General features: G+C 37.3%; 1 protein-coding gene across 8 annotated transcripts in view; it reads left to right on the top strand.

The window, feature by feature from the left end:
• The window catches only part of LCLAT1 (lysocardiolipin acyltransferase 1), a 296,655-nt gene that overhangs the window by 192,853 nt on the left and 83,150 nt on the right, over positions 1-20,652 (top strand). For all 8 annotated transcript variants that reach the window (XM_082356799.1, XM_082356800.1, XM_082356801.1 and 5 more), the window contains one exon: positions 14,894-15,040. In XM_082356799.1, coding sequence (XP_082212925.1) covers positions 14,894-15,040 — 147 coding nt within the window. The remainder of the gene's footprint in view (positions 1-14,893; positions 15,041-20,652) is intronic.

The raw sequence follows: 20,652 nt of genomic DNA, 5'->3' as shown, positions 1-20,652 counted from the left end.
AAATGAATTCAGTGAGGTTGCACAATACAAAATTAATATACAAAAACCTGTTGTGTTGCTATATACTAATAACAAACTAATCAGAAAGAGGAATTAAGAAAACAATCCCATTTACAATGGCACCAGAGAATAAAATAGGAATAAAGGAGGTGAAATACTTGTACCCTGAAAATTATACAGTATCAATGAAAGAAGCTGAAGTAGACAAATAAGATATTTGTGCTCATATCTGAAAGGAAAGATATTCTGTGCTCATGGATTGGAAGAATTAGTATTGTTTAAAAGTCCATACTGTCCAAAGCAATCTACAGATCCAGTGCTATCCCTATCAAAATTCCAATGGCATTTTTTGATAGAAATAGAACAAACAGTCCTAAAATTTGTATGAAACCACAAAGACTCAGAATAGCCAAAGCAGTCTGGAGAAAGAAGAACAAAGCTAGAGATATAATGCTCCCTGATTTCAGACTAGTTACAAAACTGTAGTAATCAGAACAGTATGGCATTGGCATAAAAACAGACACATAGATCAGTACAAAGGAATACAGAGCCCAGAAATAAACCCACACATATATGGTCAATTAATTTTTGACAAAAGAGCCAAGAGTATACAATAAAGAAGGGATAGTCTTTTCAACAAATGGTGTTTGTTGTGAAAACTGGACTACTATATTGCACTGTACACAAAAATTAACTCAAAATGGATTAATGACCTGAACATAAGACCTGAAACCTTAAAAATCCTAGAAGAAAAAATAGGTGCAAGCTCCTTGACATTGGTCCTGGTGATGATTTTTTGGATTTGGTACCAAAAGCAAAGGAAACAAAAGCAAAGATAAGTGGTACTATATCAAACTGAAAATCTTCTGCACAACAGAGGAAACCGTCAACAAGATGAAAAGGCAACCTATGGAATGGGAGAAAATATTTGCAAATCATGTATCTGACAAAGGGTTAATATCCAAAATATATGAAGAACTCAAACAACTCAACAGCAAAATAACAATCCAATTAAAAAATGGGCAGAGGAGATCAATGGACATTTTTCCAAAGGTGACATACAAATGGCCAACAGGTGCATGAAAAGGTGCTCAACAGCACTAATCATCAGGAAAATGCAAATCAAAACTATGAGATACCACATCACACCTGGTAGAATGGCTACTGTCAAAAAGCTGAGCAATAACAACTGTTGGTGAGGCTATAGAGAAAAGGGAACCCTTGTGCATTGTTGGTAGGAATGTACATTGGTGTAGCCGCTATGGAAAACAATATGGAGGTTCCCCCAAAATTAAAAATAGAACTACCATATGATCTGGTAATTCTACTTCTGGGTATTTATTGGCGGAAAACAAAAGCACTAACTTGAAAGGATATCTGCACCCCCATGTTCATTGCAGCATTATTTACAGTAACCAAGACATGGAAACAACTTGTGTCCATTGGTAGATGAATGGATAAAGAAAATGGTAAATATAGACAGTGGAATATTACTCAGCTATAAAAAAGGATATCCCATAATTTATATCACCTGGATGGACTTCGAGGGCATCATGCTAAGTGAGAAGTCAGATAGAGGAAAACAAATACCACATGCTTTCACTTATTTGTGGAGTCTCCCAAAATAAAAAAACCAATAAAATAAGATAAAATAAAATTCCCCAAAAACCCAACTGAATAGATACAGAGAGGCCAGGATTTGGGGGTGGGCAAAATGGGTGAAGTTGCTCAGAAAGCACAAAATTCCAGTCATTAAATAAGTTATGCAGATGTAATGTACAGCATGGTGACTATAGTTAATACTCTATTGTATATTTGAAAGTTGCTGAGAGTAGATGCTAAAAGTTCTGATAAGAAGAATATTTGTAACTATGTGGTGATAGACATTAACTTAGACATATTGTGGTCATTTCGTGACATGTACATATATGGAATCATTTTGTTGTACACCTAAAGCTAATGTAATGTTATGCATCAGTTACATCTCAATTTAAAAAAGAAGTAGTACAGTTTTATTGGGTGGTGTGAGGATTAAATTAAATGCCAGTAGAGTGTTATTTGCTGCTGCCTGTTACTTCTGTAGTTCCCTTTGGGACATCCACCCTCCCACCTTTTGCCTTACAGAGATCCATATTAGACCTCTGGTTTTTCTGGTGTCTCACAGACCCATGTTCTCTTTCCCTGACCACCTAATCTTTACTTCCTCCTACTCTGCAATGGTATACTCATTTTTTTTTTTTATAAATTTATATATTTTTATTTATGTATTTTTGGCTGTGTTGGGTCTTTGTTGCTGCGCGCGGTCTTTCTCTAGTTGCAGTAAGCAGGGGCTACTCTTCATTGCAGTGCGCGGGCTTCTCACTGCGGTGGCTTCTCTTGTTGCGGAGCACGGGCGTTAGGCGCGCGGGCTTCAGTAGTTGTGGCTTGCGGGCTCTAGAGTGCAGGCTTAGTAGTTGTGGCGCACAGGCTAAGTTGCTCCACGGCATGTGGGATCTTCCCAGACCAGGGCTCGAACCCGTGTCCCCTGCATTGGCAGGCAGATTCTTATCCACTGCGCCATCAGGGAAGCCCCTGTACTCAATTTTTTTTTAATTAATTTATTTATTTTTGGCTGTGTTGGGTCTTCGTTTCTGTGCGAGGGCTTTCTCTAGTTGCGGCGAGCGGGGGCCACTCTTCATCACGGTGCGCGGGCCTCTCACTGTCGCGGCCTCTCTTGTTGTGGAGCACAGGCTCCACACGTGCAGGCTCAGTAGTTGTGGCTCACGGGCCTAGTTGCTCCGCAGCACGTGGGATCTTCCCAGACCAGGGCTCGAACCCGTGTCCCCTGCATTGGCAGGCAGATTCTCAACCACTGTGCCACCAGGGAAGCCCTATACTCATTTTTAACATTGTTAAACTGTCTTCTCTCTTGTTTGAGTTTCTGTGTAAGTATTTCATTCTTAGCTTTCCCATTTTCTTTTCCCAAAAGATATAAGCTCCTTACGGTGTCTCTCACTATTGTAGGCTCTTAAAGTATTTGTAGACTTGACAGAATTTCATAAAAATGCAAACCATTAATGAGAACAGATTTTGGATTGAAGAAAAAACCGATTTTAGAATCTTTAAAGTGAATAAGTGCAAAGTAAATTAAGCAAGGCAGAAGTGTAGGCAGGAAAAATAAAACAGAATGTGTTTGCAAATGGAATATTAATGTTGGAGTTTGCAGGGGAAAATGAAAGAAAGGGAAGAGAATGGATGTGTCCTATTGGTCAGCTCTATCCTGCTTCAGACTATGCTAGACTTAGTTTGTTGACACTTGCCATGACTTTAGGGTGTATTTAATGTTGCTATGTATAATTATTTCTAAATAAATGTTTGCTTACCAGAGTTTGGAATATAATTATCTGGTTCCTTTAGTTCATTTACGAATGACCAAAGGGAAATAATATTTTATATCTGTAGTGCCAGTTTGGAGAATGGATGAGAATTTAGAATTTGAAAGTTTTTTCTTAAAGTATGGAAGTAACAGACTTACCTAACAGGCTAGGGAAGAAACCATTAAGAGTGTTTAGATTCCAGTTCATGTTGTAAAGAGTTTGGTAAGCTAAGCTAACTAAACTGTTTAGAGTCTGCTAAGGTATGTGAAATTAGATGTTAAGGAAAAAATGTCTGATAGTCAGATTTCAACTATTTATAATGGTGGTTTAGACATAGATTTTTATTTTTAGTCAACTTCGTAACCACTTAGTAACAACGCAGGAAATATGAAACCCAGAGGTGTCATGAAAAGTCCATTTGCCTGGTGTTTTCGTACCAGGAAATTCGTGTGCCATCTGGCCCACCCAGCTCATGGCTCCTTGGTTTTTCTGGATCATTAATTAATCACATTTGAGTGGCAAAAGGGTTTGAGGCTTTTAGAAAGCACAAAAAGAGGAGTAAACATTAAACGGATAGTGATTTAAAAAGTTACCGAGTCATGGATTAAACTAAAACCCTCCCTGACATATTCCTCATGATTTCAAAGTAGATTGTCATATAATCCTAGTGTTCTCAAACTGCAATGAGGTAGTGGTGAAAACTAGGAACAACCATAAATTGGGGAATATATCTAGATTGTTCAGAATGAGATCAGGGAGAAGAAAGAAGTAACAACATGGCCTCTGATGAATGCTTTTATCCACTCTCAGTTTGTTCAAGGCATGCAAAGTCTGAGTGTATCCTTAGAGGCTCCTGTGGTGGTCCTGTTTTAGCTGGATAATTGAAACTGTGTCAGAGGCTCTTCCTGAGTCCGGCCTCCCTGAGTATAACCTGTCTCCCAAAATATTAAAATTTTTTGGTCAAATCTGATTTATAGAAATAACTGGAATTTTAAAACTATGCCTTTGGCATTTTATAAGCATTCTTCTCTTTTTAAAGACCATGAATAAAAACTACTCGGTTAAAATCTATTGTACACCTTGCCCAATACACTGGAGAAACAGTGGTTATAGCGCATGCTGCTATTACACATGAACACGCTGCAAAACCGGCATCATACATTAGTTGGAAAGATAATCCATTTTATGTGGTCAAAATTTCAGTTTTAACTGTATTTAATGTATAAGTGTTAGATGTAAATTCAAAGATATTTCTCACACAGTTTTAAGAATCACTAGATTTACTGAAGTCACCTTAATTTTATTAACTATTACATAGTACGTACAAAGAATGGATAATTTTCTATTTGAGATATTTACAGTTTATAATACCCAACTTCATCTCCAGCGAGAGGGAAAACTCTCCCTCTCCTACCCAGCTTCCTCCTACTTAAAATGGACGTTCACTAAAACTAGAACCATCTTTAAGCCATGAATGTCTTTGACACCATTCAGTTTGGTGGACCCTTTTAAAATTTAACAACACTTCATGCTGCTCTCCTATTTTACAACTCAGAGAATAAGATGAATACATTTCTATATTGAAGTAAGACTCTCCTCAAGAGTCGGTATCAGTAACACCCCACTCCTACCAGTTTCTTCGGTATATCCGAGGCATCAGTTTCATTACCTGCATCAGGTAAGTGAGGAATTACTAGTTACTAGTCACCCTGAGTAACAGCTGCTTGAGATTTCCTGGAAGGAATCTTTACAGCAGGGGTCCCCAACCCCCGGGCCGAGGACCGGTACCAGTGTGCGGTCTGTTAGTAACCGGACCGCACAGCAGGAGGTGAGCAGAGGGTGAGCGAGCCAAGCTTCATCTGCTGCTCCCTATCGCTCTCATTACCGCCTAAACCATCACCCCCCACCCCTCACCCCCCACCCCGTACATGGAAAAATTGTCTTGCACGAAACCGGTCCCTGGTGCCAAACAGGTTGGGGACCGCTACTCTACAGCACATATATTTGACACTCCCTCTGTGACCTATCTTCAAAGGTGACTTTTAGTCAAGGATTCCTAGCTACTTAATTACTAAACTGTAGTTCTTACTCTTACAGCAAATTTTCTTGTCACCTGGCCACAAGAGACTGATTATTTTATTGCTTCCTACTGTATCTAAATCATGGAAGGTTTCACACCACCCTTCTTTCCTGTGTTGTTGCATTTGTTACTAAATACCTAAAGGCCAGAGAGGATGTTTTACTATTTTTAACAATGTATTTCTATGATACACACATCCCATGACAGAGAATGAAAATACCTCATATTGCCTTCCTCAGCCTCCTATCAGCCAGTCCCACCAAAGGGACCTAATAGGGAGACTCCTTGTTAGAAGGTTCTGGGAAAGATTTTCCTCCTTAATAAGAGAAAAGAGGTTCATGAAGGGACAGTGCCTCTCCTTTTCTACTTTGGGACATTATTGTGAGAGTACATCATACTTGGAGCTCCTGCAACCATCTTGCATCCAAGAGGATGGCCAAATAGAATGTGAGAGCCTGGCTTCTGAACCAGCCTTGGGGCCAGACTTCATTTTATGTGAGACACATACACCCAGAGTGTTTATATGACTTTCAGATTGGTATTCTGTTATTTATAGCCCAAAGCATCCTGATACATACAGCTTCTTTCCCACATTTCACCAATCTATAAAGAAAAGTATCCAACGATTGATTTAGTCATTCAGTAAATGTTATTATAATAGTTATCATGAATTAAGATTTTTATGAAAACTGTCAGAAGAAATATAGTAGACAGTATATTAAAATGTTTTAGTTCTATGGCTAGATATCACATACAACTCTGTGTATTTTCAGATACATAACAGATCATTTTCATCTTAGCTGTTCTACTGCTAGTTGAAAAATAAGTTTTTGTAGTTGATTTTGTAGTTTCAGTTGCCAGGGTTGCTTGGCTGAGATGAGTATTGATGCTTTTTTTTTTTTTTTTTGCCAGGGAGGGAGGGAAACCCATTGGGAACAAAGGTTTAATTTAGTTAAGTCATATGCCAGGCAGTATACCAGGATTATACTTCTTTCTAGAATTACATTGAGAACTAAGTAATTTTTTGTGATTGCACTGAGATCTAAGTAACTTAAATGAAGCTTTTGTTTTGACTGTGTTAGCTGAGTTCTTAACAAAGCTCAAGTTCTGAGCTGTGTGGAAGTTGACAGATCCTTTGGTTGGGAGACATGGTTCTGGGCTTTAAGGTTATTCAGTCAGTTACTTACTGGAGTTATACTACAGTTGCTTACCTAAATTGGATATCCTGTTGATGTGTACCATCTCTAATACCTCAGTCAGCTGTACTGCTTCAGGCTGCGAGGCATTCCATATGTGAGCTGTGAAGCATATTTTGACTCTAGGCCTTTCAGTACCCTCAGTTGTACTGAAAATTGAAGAGTTTCTTTGCCTAAATTAATAAGTAGATTCTAAAAACTACCTAAAATGCATGTTTTTATAAAGGGCAATTTTAGGAGAAAGAAGTAAAAGAATTTGGGGGGAGCTTTAGGGTTTTCAGTCCACTTTGCATTTAGTAGAGAAGCACAAATAAAGTCAGTCTTACAATGATCAGTTTGAGCCAACTTTGAAAAGGGTGTTTTACAATAATAGTAAAAAGATAGGAGAGATGGACCCAATGTACTTCATAGTTTGTTTTTCAACCTTAATTTCAATAGATAACTTGATTCTAGTGCCTTCAGTTTTCCTTTCACTTGTGGCTAAGTAAGTACCTATAAATTGTAATGATATTTTTAAAGAGAAAGGCAGCATTGTAATACTGGGGAAAAATTGAATTAGCTGTTGTGTTTATTATATATGTCATTGTTAAGGGAGCTTACGAAACCCAATGTGGCCTTTTTTCCCTTGTTTATTCTTGTCCTTAAATCTTATGGGAATTATTTTCCTTATGCTTGAAGTCAGATATTTCTGAGAGTCATACAGTTGTGTAATGAATACCAGGCAGGGACATATCTTGTAGCCAAGATTTAACATGTCCTTCCACAATAAAAATAATGTCCCAACTATATCTTAGAAATGTGGTTACTGATAATCTTCAACTATTACAATCAAATAAACGGCATAGTAAGTGAATCCCAAGTAAGAACACTTAGGTCTTTGATTTTAGAATGCAAAATAGCTGTTATTCATGTATTTTTTAATTACAGTAGTTTGCATTAACATTAGATGTTCTTAAATACCTTTTTATATGGAATAATTTTAGGTTTATTGAATGTTTGCAAAGACAGTACAGAAAATTTTCCTATTTTCACCCATCTTCCCCTGATGTTAACCTCTTACGCAGCTGTGGAACATTTGTCAAAACAAAAGATTAACATGGGCACAATACTATTAACTAAACTACAGACTTTATTTAGATTTCACCAGTGTTTCCATTAATGTCCTTTTTCTGTTCTGGGATCCAGTTGAGGATCCCTTTTTTTTTTTTTTTTTTTTAAGTCACCATGTCTCTGTAGTCTTCCTCCATTCTGTGGCAGTCTGTCTTTATTTTAGTGCTTTTGAAGAGAACTGGTCGGATATTTTGTAGAATGTCCCTCATTTTGAGTTTGTTTCGCATTTGTTTTTCATGACATTTTCTCATGATTAGTTGGGGGTTTTGGGTTTTGGGAAAAAGCCCCATGGATATGAAGTGACTTTCTCATCGCATCAGGAGGGTTCATGATATCAACCTGGCTTATCACGGGTGATGTTAATTGTAATCATTTGGTTAAGGTGGTGTCTGCCAGGGTTCTGCACCACAGAGTTAATGTTTTCTCCTCTCTCTCTGTATTTTATTCGGTAGGGCTGGTTGTGGGCAGGGGGAATTAAGCTTCACCTCCTTGGAGTGGGGAGCATGTACCTATTTTATTTGCAATTCTGTGAAGGAGATTTGTCCCTTCTCAATCATTTAATTATGCCAGTATGAACTTATTTATTTTATTCTTTGGGTTATAATCCAGTACTATTGTTATTTATTTTGTTGCTGAAATTGTTCCAGCTTTGGCCATTGGGAGTTTTTGCAGGTTGGCTCTTATGTCCTTTTGGGTCCCCATATTTTTTTTTTTCTTTTAATCATTTTCTTATTTTCTGGTGGTACAAGATTCTTGTATTTTTCCCTGCCCCAGCCCTAGACTCAGCATTTTCCTAAGGAACCCTAGTTCCTTTGATTAAAGAAAGGTGTTAGAAACTAAGATCTGGGCACTGATTGTGCTCTGTATTAGTTTTCTATTACTGCTTGTACCGTGAATGGAGTCACCTTAAACCACACATATTTATTATCTCACAGTTCTGGAGGTCAGAAGTCTGATGTGGGGCTCACTGGCCTAAAATCAAGGTATTTGCAGGACCAAATCCTTTCTGTAGGCTCTGTGTAGAGTCTGTTTCCTTGACATTTCCAGTTCCTATTGGTCACCCACATTCTTTGGCTTCTGGCTCCCTTCCTCCATCTTTAAGGCCAGCAAGAACCAGTTGAGTCCTCCTCACATTGCCTCACTCTGGCACTGAGTCTTTCCCTGCCTCCATCTTCCACTTTTAAGGACCTTTATGATTACGTTGGGCCCACCAGGCTAATCCAGGATAATCTCCCTATTTTAAATTCAGCAGATTAGCAACCGTAATTCTTCTTTGCCATGTAATGTATTCACACGTCTGGGAATTAGGATGTGGATATCTTTTGTGGGGGCATTATTCTGCCAGCCACATGCTGGTGGCTACTGCCTCTCTCGGTGTATAGAGCTAGTAATATACGTAGCTTAGGAATCAGTTTTGCAACAGGAACAGATATCTCAGATGGCACTTCATCTATAATATTGATTAAATGGCAAATCTCACGTAGTATGAAAAACAGGTTTTTGGTTCCACCATAGGGTAAACCCCGAAACTGTAATCATAACCAAGAAATCGCATCTTGCCAACCAAAAGCCATCAATAAATAGGTATTTCTTCAATGTCAAGCAAGACTTTCTACTCTCTGCAGGTAGATATAATCATCTCTTTGTGGAGTCTAGTGAAATTTGCAGTAAGGGTGGTTTTATCCATTTTGTGGTTTTTCAAATTTGAAATTATATTTAGAATTGAGTTTCCTTTAGGATATTATTTAATTGTCTGCTCATATTTTATACTTTGATTTCTGTCTTGTATTTTCAGCACAAGCACATTTGAAACCTGATGATATAGGCATGCTCTAAAAGGATTATTACAGGAAAAAGTCATAGAATTGATTATCTGCCTCCTCCCCATGTTTTTAAAAGCCAGAGCCTCGTGTAAGTTAATCATCTTAGACGAAGGATGTAGAGAGCATTACCTAATTTCAAATGTGAGTTCAAAGAAGACAGAGCTTCCCTAACTTGGCGTAGCATTTTGCTAAATGCTGACATAGGTTGAAATTCTGAGAACTAGAACTTACTTGTTCTGTATTTATTTGTATAACCATTGTTATGCACAACCACACAGTCAGCAAACATAGTATTTGCTTATGATTGTTGTGATACGAGTTTATATAAAATTTGCATCTGTTCATATAATCACTCATTCTCATTTAATAGAGGCCTATGGGTAATATTCCCTTGGTTGCATCCACACCCTCTATTCAGAATTGAAAATATGTTGAAGAGAACAGTTTGTTTTATCTCTTGCACATTGCTTTTTGTTTCTGGTATTGCATTCATAGTCCTATAGTAAATACCGTAATGAATTAATAAGTACATGGACAACAATGAATGATGAATTAATCTGGTTTTGAAGTTCAGTTTTTAGTACAATAGGTGAGTAGTATAGATATTTTTATGATTCTCTTAACTACAGTTGACCCTTGAACAATACAGGTTTGAACTGCACGGGTCCATTTACCTGTGGTTTTTTTGTCAATAAATACGTACTACAGTACCATACAATTTGTGGTTGGTTGAATCGTGGATGCGTAACCATGGATATGGAGGGGATGATTGTAAAGTTATAAGTGGATTTTAGACTGTGCTTGGGGGTAGGCACCCCTAACCCCCATGTTGACCAGGGGTTAACTGTATATTCATCTACACTAAAATGAAAAAAGGATGAATGGATAAAGAAGATGTGGCACATATATACAATGGAATATTACTCAGCCATAAAAAGGAACGAAATTGGGTCATTTGTAGGGACGTGGATGGACCTAGAGACTGTCATACAGAGTGAAGTAAGGTCAGAAAGAGAAAAACATATGTTGTGTATTAGCACATATAAGTGGAATCTAGAAGAACGGTACAGATGAATTGGTTTGCAAGGCGGAAATAGAGACACAGATGTAGAGAACAAACGTATGGACACGAAGGGGGGAAAGTGGTGGTGGGGTGATGGTGGGATGAATTGGGAGACTGGGATTGACATATATACACTAATATGTATAAAATGGATAACTAATAAGAACCTGCTGTATAAAAAATAAATAAAATAAAATTCAAAAAAAACGGAAAAAGAAAATGCTGAAAAGCGCTTACTTTTTATGGAGAAAGAACGCATAATGTTAAAAATACACTCAAGTAAATTGTTTTTTTGTTTTTTTTTTCCTAGCCGACTCTAAAACTTGATAAAAGAAAATTTAAGCCAAGCAAAACCAGGTTCTAAAATTATGGAATACCTTTGGACAATAGAGTACGCTTAGAGATTACTCCTGTCTGCTTTGAGAATGCAGTGCTGGTAACGTAAATGGGATTTTTGAAAGAAGATGGTGGTAACAGAGCCATGCCAGCATCCACAGAATCTATTTTTATAAACCTGCCAGGCTCTCAGTACTTGTCTGAGAAATTCAGGTGATAGACGGAATATCCTCCAATGGAAAAAGTATAAAACAGGCAAGTTATATAGACTAATTTCAAATGACAGGATCAGTTGCACTGTCATTTATCAGCCCATAGACATGAAATAGATGTCATAAAACTGTATGAGGACCTCAAGAATGTTAAGAAAAATCTGGATATTGCTTTAAACGTGAATAACATGTGTATTGATGGCAATGAAATGAGAAGAAAAAGACTCACGAGGTCTTCCTTTGGTTTTTGTGAGAGGGAGAAAACATTTAAGCTAAAGGGAGTAAAACAGATTCAAAAGCATTAGTGATGTGTAATGTATAAATGGAACATGAGAAGGCAAAGCACAAAGGGGAAGAATCATCACACCTTCAGAGGAGATATCCAAGAGGCTGACTGATTTAGTCATTTTACTTCCCTTTCTGGGATTTCTGAAACATATACATAATGTTTGAAAAGTTTTATGACACAGCCCCATGGGTTTTCCTCCTGCTCCCTTCCCCCAAGGGAGCAACAGATATTCTCACTTGGAATGGAGAAATACACTCAACCTGTCAGTATTGTTCAGTCTAGAACATCCTTTACAAATATGAGGACAATGCAGAATTAACATTTGAGAAAAATACACAGCTTTAAAGAAGGTCTAGGAATAAACTCTCTGAGGAATAGACATTTCTCTGAGGAGAATTTATACTGTGTTTAACTAATACCCTTAGAGAGATTCAAGTATATATTGCAAAGAGGCTGTTTAGTACAGTGGTTAAAAACATCAGTTTTGGAGCCAGACTGCCTGCATTTGAAACCTGATTTTACCACTTACTAGTTCTGTGAGTCTCAGTGTGCCTTAGTTACCTCATCCATAAGATAGGAATAATAATTTTACCTAATTCATAAAGTTGTCTTGATAATTAATTGAATTAATGAAAAATGCTTAGAACAGTACTAGGCACATAGTAACCATTCAATAAACATTTTTTAAAAATTACTCCTCTTTGTACTTGTCATAGCTTATTATAGTTTTTGCTGTTTGTCCATAAAATTTGAAAATTAAAGAGTTGATTGCTGAAATAAACTCAATTAGTAGACTAGAAACAGCTGAAGATCAAATTAATGAGTTAGATGACCAAGCTAAAAGATTTTCCTTAAACACAGCATCAAATGAAGGGAGATAAAAAGTATGAGAGGACAAAACCAGAAGTTTTAACATCTATCTAAGAGAAGTCCCAAATAGAAAGTCTGAGAGAATGAAGAAGAGAAAAAATAGTGTCTTCTTACATAATGGAAGGAATATTCCCAATGTTAAAGAGACTCATATTGGAAGAGTGTACCAACTGCTGAGCAGAATTAATAAAAAAGTTGCATACTGGTGAAGTTTCACAAAACCAAGGATAAAGAGAAAATAAAGCTTCCAGAGGGAAAAAAATTATCTACAGAAATCAGATTGATTGATCAGACTTCTATAAGAAGACTGTGGGAAAAACAGCTTTGAAATTCTGAGGGGAAAATGATTTAAAATATCAAGTTCTGTTTTAAGCCAAGCTAGCCTCCAAAATTGAGAACGAAATAAAATACATTTCATAAATGCAAAAACTCAAACATTTTTTTGAAACAGGTTCCTTAAGGAGGACTAACAGAAGGACATAGGATATAAGAAACAATGATAAGAAGAGAAGCCAACAAACTTAACCCGAGTCAAGTCTAAATAATTAAAAATCGTTCTGTGAAGCATAAGGAATAGTAGTAGTAATAATAATAGCAATTTGGAGGAACTATTGGATGATTTCTACAAATCTTGGAAGAGGGACAAGAGGAAGGCATAATTTTTTGTTTGGGGGAAGATTATTTATTAACTCAAAGTTGATAGAATTATTTAAGTTTAAATGTTTGTAAAAATAGAAAGGTGAAAAAATTTTAAGCATAACCTTTAAAATAATAAAATAGAGTTTATAATTTCCAAAACACTAGCATAGGGGTGGGCAATTGTGAATGGGAACTTTTTTGGTTACATTTTTATGTTCCTTGATGCAATATCCTTGGTATTATTGTAACTTCCTAATCATAATAATGACAATAACTATTACTTATTGAATACTTTGTGCTAAATAATCTTAATTTATTTCTTAAAACAACTCCTATCAGGTAAATACTGTTGCAGCATTATGCTTATTTTTATGTTTGGGGTCAATGAGGGACAAAGGCTTAAAGCTGAACAGCTGGTTTGTGGTGGAACTATGATTCTAACCCAGGCAATCTCATTCCAGAGTTATACCACCTACAAACTGCGCTGTGGATGTAGGTGTCCTCAGGTAAAAGAGGAGACATGTAAGAGGGGGCAAGTGTGGGATCAATTCCAGTACAGGTGGATATGACTGACAATAAATACAGTGGGTGAGCAGCAACTGGACACATTATCAGCAAGACCTATACTAACATGTGGATTATTTGGGAATATGCTTATTTATATTTGTAGAATACAGTATTCTAGTTTGGACTTAATTCAAACCAAATAAAGTCCTACAGTTTTTTAAATCATGATTTAATGATAATTTTATATATTCTTAGGGTACTACTGTATTTACTAAATGATAATAACTATTATTTTAGTTGTGTTTTTAAGAAACTACCACTCATCCCCTCTAGCTGAACTAGTAAAAGTATATTGCAAAGATACACATGACAGTAAGGGAGATGGACTCTTGTGGGATATCCAAGAGGTGAACCCAAAGACTGGCCAGCCATTGTGGAAGACTATCTTTTGGTCTTGATCGCAATCAGCTTTAGGTGCCTCAGCAGCAGTTGTTGTTTAGGTCCTCACTATAGTGTACTACCTTTATTTTGCCTCAGGTGCTACTGTCTCTATTATCTGCTTTTTTTGTCCATCCATTTGTCTTATATACCAACTTGTTTTCTCCATGGTCCCACGTAAAATTCCTGAGAGAGAACATTTGGCCAAGACAGTTACTGTGTATGTGTCAAGGGTTTCACGCTTCATGGACTATTGAATAGACTATTGATTGTCCGCCTTAAGTCAGATATTTACCACAGTAGTTCTAGTCATTTCTGGCCAGGGAGGGATGCCAGCTGGGAAAAACCTGGCTCGTCTAGAGCTGCCTCTTCAGTAGCAAGGTTGAATTCGCCTTAGAGAAAGGGAATGTGATCACAGCATATGCTCTAATTAACATGTTCAGTAGCCATTGCATATTTTCTTTTTAAAATAGCTCTGAAGAAGAGATTACATTGAAAACAGCAATTGGATTTAGAAATTGAGTAGTATAGAAAGGGAAATATTAAAGACAATGCTTGTATACATGGCGTGAGAACAATCCCTTGCTTACTGCCTTGTAAGCCTGATAACACACAGTCATATATCTCTTGTAGGTAACTTGGTTAAAATATCTGTTTAAGTTAGGATTGTTAACTTTGGATGAGGTACTGATAGATATTAAGGAAGTTTTTCTCCTTGGTATTTTAATAGCTAGGTTTTGCTTGAAAAGAGGTTTTTGAGAATTTTGCAAATTCCAGAATTTAGCAGACTCCTTTAAGAGTATTCTCTGGTATATCTGTTATTTAATCCAAGATCAGTGCTGAATTTAAGGTATATCATGAGATGCTTATTATGAAAGTAACTAATTTATAGTAAAACTCTGAAGTATTATATTCAAAAATATGTGGATATTGGTATTAAAATTATACATAAATACTTGTTAAATTGCTTCTAGGTTGGGCCATGCAGGCTGCTGCCTATATCTTCATTCATAGGAAATGGAAGGATGACAAGAGCCATTTTGAAGACATGATTGATTATTTTTGTGATATCCATGAACCACTTCAACTCCTCATATTCCCAGAAGGGACTGATCTCACAGGTAAGGTAGCCTTGGTTTGGATCACAGAATTTTAAGACATGAAGGAACTCCAAAACTAGCTATCTAGTCTAAACTTCTCAGTCCTCAGATGAAGCAACTGAACACCAACAAGATTAATGGCCCATCCCTGGGGTCACTCAGTTAGTCAGCAGCACATCAGAACCCATAACTCCTGGTTTCCAGCCCACAGAGTTGTTTTTTTTTTTTTTTTTTTTTTAATATTTATTTTTGGTTGCATTGGGTCTTCATTGCTGCGCACAGGTTTTTTTTTTCTCTAGTTGCGGCGAGCGGGGGCTACTCTTTGTTGAGGTGCGCGGGCTTCTCATTGTGGTGGCCTCTCTTGTTGCGGAGCACAGGCTCTAGGTGCACGGGCTTCAGTAGTTGTGGCACGTGGGCTTCAGTGCTTGTGGCCTGTGGGCTCTAGAGCGCAGGCTCAGTAGTTGTGGCACACGGGCTTAGTTGCCCCATGGCATGTGGGATCTTCCCGGACCAGGGCTCGAACCCATGTCCCCTGCATTAGCAGGCTGATTCTTAACCACTGCGCCGCCAGGGAAGCCCAGCCCACAGAGTTTATGATGGGCAACTCCAAGAGGTATTATTTATACTTGCCATCTTAGAGCTTTATATTTTAAGTCTCGGTATACTTTAAATATCAGCCTTTTACTTTATATAATTTGTATATAACCACAAAAAACCCCAAGTAGCCAAAACAATCTTGAAAAAGAAGAACAAAGCCTAGTTTTAAAATATCTATTCTCTGTCCTCTTCCAAGATCCATATTTATCCATTAGACCCTTTTTTTTCAACTTCTTTCTTATAAGAAAAGGATCTGGGCTTCCCTGGTGGTGCAGTGGTTAAGAATCCGCCTGCCAATGCAGGGGACACGGGTTCGAGCCCTGGTCCGGGAAGATCCCGCATGCTGTGGAGCAACTAAGCCCGTGCGCCACAACTACTGAGCCTGTGCTCTAGAGACCACGAGCCACAACTACTGAGCCCACGTGCCACAACTACTGAAGCCTGCATGCCTAGAGCCCGTGCACCGCAATGAAGAGTAGCCCCTGCTCACCGCAACTAGAGAAAGCCTGTGCGCAGCAACAAAGACCCAACACAGCCAAAAACAAATCAATTAATTAATTTTTAAAAAAAGGAAAGGATCTAATAGTAACCAATTTCACTTGTTGATTTAAGTTAGTATGTTGCCTTTTTCCTGGTATTTTTAAAGTCTTATCTCTAATATAAGCTGGAAAGGCCTTGTCCTTTTCGTAAAGAAAATTCAGCCATCGTTGAGTTGTAGAGGGGACACAGGAGAATATATCTAGGACTTTTCTATCTTCCCAGATATCAAATTACACAGGCCAAGAATGCCAGTGGATCTCAAGGAATTCTTTAAAAGATTAAAAACAAAATACAGTCTTTCATTCTTACTAAATCAGTGGGCTTCACATCTTTTTTGAACCACAGGTCATTTCTGCAGGTGAAGCCTTCTATTGCAGTCTAGGATTTAAGATGGAGAGAAGAACTGCTCTGGTTGATGAGTATTGGTGGGGGAGGAAGTAAGCTACAACAGGAAGTAGTTTTATAGAATCCTTCAACTTAAAAGAGCAAAATTCAAAAGCTTTAGTACCCTGGTTACTTTAAGAAAAATACAGCAGAATTTGAGAAGGACCCAGTGGATAAAGGTCTGCTGTACAAGGGAAGACAGGCTGAAGCAGGATAGAACTGAAATCTAAAACTCACAAATAGTACGGAGAGATCCCTGTGAACTTGTCTTCTAAATCCTCAGTACTAGATCAAGGCAACTAAGAGCTACCAAGAAGGGCAACCCTTAGAACCTGAGAGGAGAACATATAAATGAAAAATCTAATTCAGTCTGTGGACATAGTAATTTCTGGAACCCAGTACCCCAAAAAAGAGTGCAAGATGGAAAATACAAATTACACAACTACTTAAGTAAGTGAATGGGTGACTAAACTGTAATATGTTAATAGAGAAATTAAAGTATTTTGGGAAGTATTTACCATTAATACCAAGGAAGAGATCTTTGACTAATGTATGACAGATTGGAACTGAGCTAAATGAAGCATGGCAATTTTTATATACTAGTATGATGTACTAAATTATACTTACTGTATAGTATGTTTGATTTTTTTTTAAAGGTTTTTTTTTTTTTTTTTTTTTTTAATTTTTTGGCTGTGTTGGGTCTTCGTTTCTGTGCGAGGGCTTCCTCTAGTTGTGGCAGACGGGGGCCACTCTTCATCGCGGTGCGCGGGCCTCTCACTATCACGGCCTCTCTTGTTGCGGAGCACAGGCTCCAGACGCGCAGGCTCAGTAGTTATCGCACGGGCTTAGTTGCTCCGCGGCATGTGGGATCTTCCCAGACCAGGGCTCGAACCCGTGTCCCCTGCATTGGCAGGCAGATTCTCAACCACTGTGACACCAGGGAAGCCCAGTATGTTTGATTTTTATAGTTAAAATTCTAATAGTAGTTGGGTCACAGAGGGTAATACTGAGCGTAATATTGGCTGCCTATTGTTTAAGCTTGAAAATATATTGTTAGTTGTAAGTTGATTGATTCCCAGAGCTGAACTATCATTAGGAAATTTTAATGGACAGCCAGCCATATTTACATTTTTTAATCCTTAGAATGTATAATACTTAAATTTGAGTATTGAAATATCATCTGTATTAGAGTATAGAAAGTCATTTACTGAAATGATAGATTTTGTGAATGCCAAAATGAACACTAAAGAGTGGCAACTTTGGAAGTTATTTAGTAATTAAAAGCTAATGGGATAAAAGCTCATGGGTTGCTGTTACTTTGATACATCAGTATTAAAATGTTCATACATTAGACGTTCAGAGTTTATAAAGTAGATATTTAAAACTTTTCAGTCTGTATTTTCAAGTGTCTTTTTTAGGTGATGAACTTAACATCTAGTTGAATATTTTCAGGGTCCAGAGTACTCATTATTACATGATGTAGTTGCATATTTTTAAAGTTAAACAGTATTTACATTTTAAGGCCAACTTGCAAAACCAAGACTATTTGCGATAGAGGAAATAAATAGACTGATCTTGAAGTTAAAAAAAAATTTTTTTTTAAACAGTATTTTACAAATAGTTTTGAGTTGGGATATGATTTTTTTTTTTAAGTAGGCTAGCAAAATACCTTTGGTTTGAAAACGTATCTGTTAACTCAAAGGTGTTTTTAGCTACCACAGTTAACTTTAAACTTGGGTTTTTAAGCCCAAAGAGAATGTTTTATAATCCTCTTTAAGTTGTGAATCCAGCTTGTTTGCACATTTTCAAATTAGTACGTTTAAATGTAACTTTATATTTTATTTTCATATATTATTGTTGTTTATAACTTTTTTTTTGCTTATGCAAGTAATATATGTTATTTTGGGGAAATTTATAAACATAGAAGGGAGCACAAATATTACTCTAATCCCACTGCCCATAAAGAAGCACTATTCTAATTTTGCTCCATTGTTTTTAGGTCATTTGGTCACACGTGCACATGCGCGCACACACACGTATACATACACACATCCATAGGCATATATATGTGCACACATACACGTAATTTTAAAATTGGAAAACCAGAATTACACTTTTCTTTGTACTTAATATTGTAATATCTCACATCATTAGTCAAGGTTGTCCAGAAAAACAGAACCATGTGTGTGTGTGTGCACGTGTGTGTGTAGAGAGAGAGAGAGAGGCTGCAACCCCAGGGAAGATTTGCAGTTTGAGTCCAAAGGCAGTCTGCTGGCAGAATTCTTTTTTGCTTGAGGAGATTAGTCTTTTTCTCTTAAGACCTTCAACTGATTGGATGAGGCCCACCCACATTATGCAGAATAGTCTGCTTTACTCAAAGTCTACTGATTTAAATATTAATCTCATCAAAAAACACCTTCACAGAAACATCTAGAATAATGTTTGACCAATATCTGGGTACTTTGGCCTAGTCAATTTGACACATAAAATTAACCATCACAGTTGGTATATTATGATTTTCTGTTTTGTTTTACTGGTTTAGAAAGGAAAGCTTTTCTAGGTTTTAACAATTATATAATATTACATGCAATTAAACACGCTTGTATGTAAAACTTATTCATTTAATAAATATATGAGTGCCTGGAGCTTTATATACAAAAAAGTCTCTTCATGAGACTTTTCATGAAGCTTACTTTCTAATGAGGAAAAACATTAAAAACTAATAATAAAAATATGCTTGGTATTCATAAATGCTGTACAGTAAGGCAAGATAAGGAGAGAGAGAGAGAGGGAGAGAGAGTAATAAAAGATGGGGACGTAGGGTGCTGTTTTATATAAGGTGGTTTGAGGAGGCCCCTTAAATTCTTATTTAAGGAGAGACTAAATGAACAAAGCAGAAAATTATGCAGATGTCTGGGTAGCAGGAAGAACCATTGCACAGACTCTGAGGTGGGAATATGCCTGGCTGGTTTGAGAACATCTGAGCAGCCGGTAGTCTCACTGGAGTGGTAGGCGTGCTGGCACTGGAGTGTTACAGGGAGCAGGCTAATGAGATAGGAGGCTGTGGTGAGAAAGTGGGATGCTAGTCTGTCAGTCCTAATAATCTCAGTCTGGGGGTGGGCAGATAAAGTGGGGATGGAGGGGAAAATCTGCATCTCTGATCTGCGATTATTTCTTTCTTCCCACATTGTGCCTGTGCCTTTTAGAACTACTTCCACCTGTATTCACATTCTACAACAGCGTTCAGTTTTATCTTCAGATCCCCCAAGTCTGTGACCAACTGGAAGAGCAAACTGAAGAGTAGTTAACTACTCTTCTTTGTGGTGTCTCTGGGATTCCTCATCCCATGTAAGGTCCTGCCAGTTGTCTATAAAATACTGTTCTGTAGTCCCGTGCCCAGAATATTCCCCTCAAATGAATGTCAGAGGAGCTTATTACTTTTCTTGTTTAGAGCTTTTACTTTTGACTTGCTGGAGATCTGTTTAATTTTTTGACTCAATTTATAGGAGTGTTCTTTGAATATTTTAGTGTCGTTGAACCATCTGTAGTTTTTTGAGATTTTGAGGATTCTGTGGTCTTAAATTTACTCCTCGGAAAGTAGTATTTTTACATATAGGTCTTTTCCTGGTGACTTGGAATGGTCTATAAATTTCAGGATGGCGCTGAGGATTGCAGGTTCTAACGTCTGCTGTCATCAGAAGGTATTTCATGATCTCCCCCAGCAGCTAAGGCCAAATTTCTGAACACTTTACTTTTTCCAAATATAATTGCTGAATAATGGGTTTGGTTCTTCTTGGAACTTATAAAGTTACCTCATGGAATGGAAAAAGAAGTTTTTGCCAACAGTTGGAACATATACTTGACTCAGTAACTATATTCAGCCAAACCATGTTCAGATGTTTGTACATGGTGTGCTAATCATGTGCCCATTCTGTCGTGGAGTGGTGTTGGTTAGTAATATTAGTGTGCTCTGTGCCTGAGCAAGGCAGATATTTCACTTTGCACTGAAGCCCTAAATTATTGGGTTAAAAAAATGTTGATCTGATATATTTGGCAAATTGTTAGTTGTGTCTTCTGGATGTCTAGATCCTTATGTTTTATTACTATTTTAG

The sequence above is a fragment of the Balaenoptera borealis genome, assembly GCF_965194805.1.
Source record: "Balaenoptera borealis genome assembly, chromosome: 15".
NCBI lineage: Eukaryota > Metazoa > Chordata > Mammalia > Artiodactyla > Balaenopteridae > Balaenoptera > Balaenoptera borealis.
Note: the sequence above shows the minus strand (reverse complement) of the source record. Positions and strands in the feature narration are given on the sequence as shown.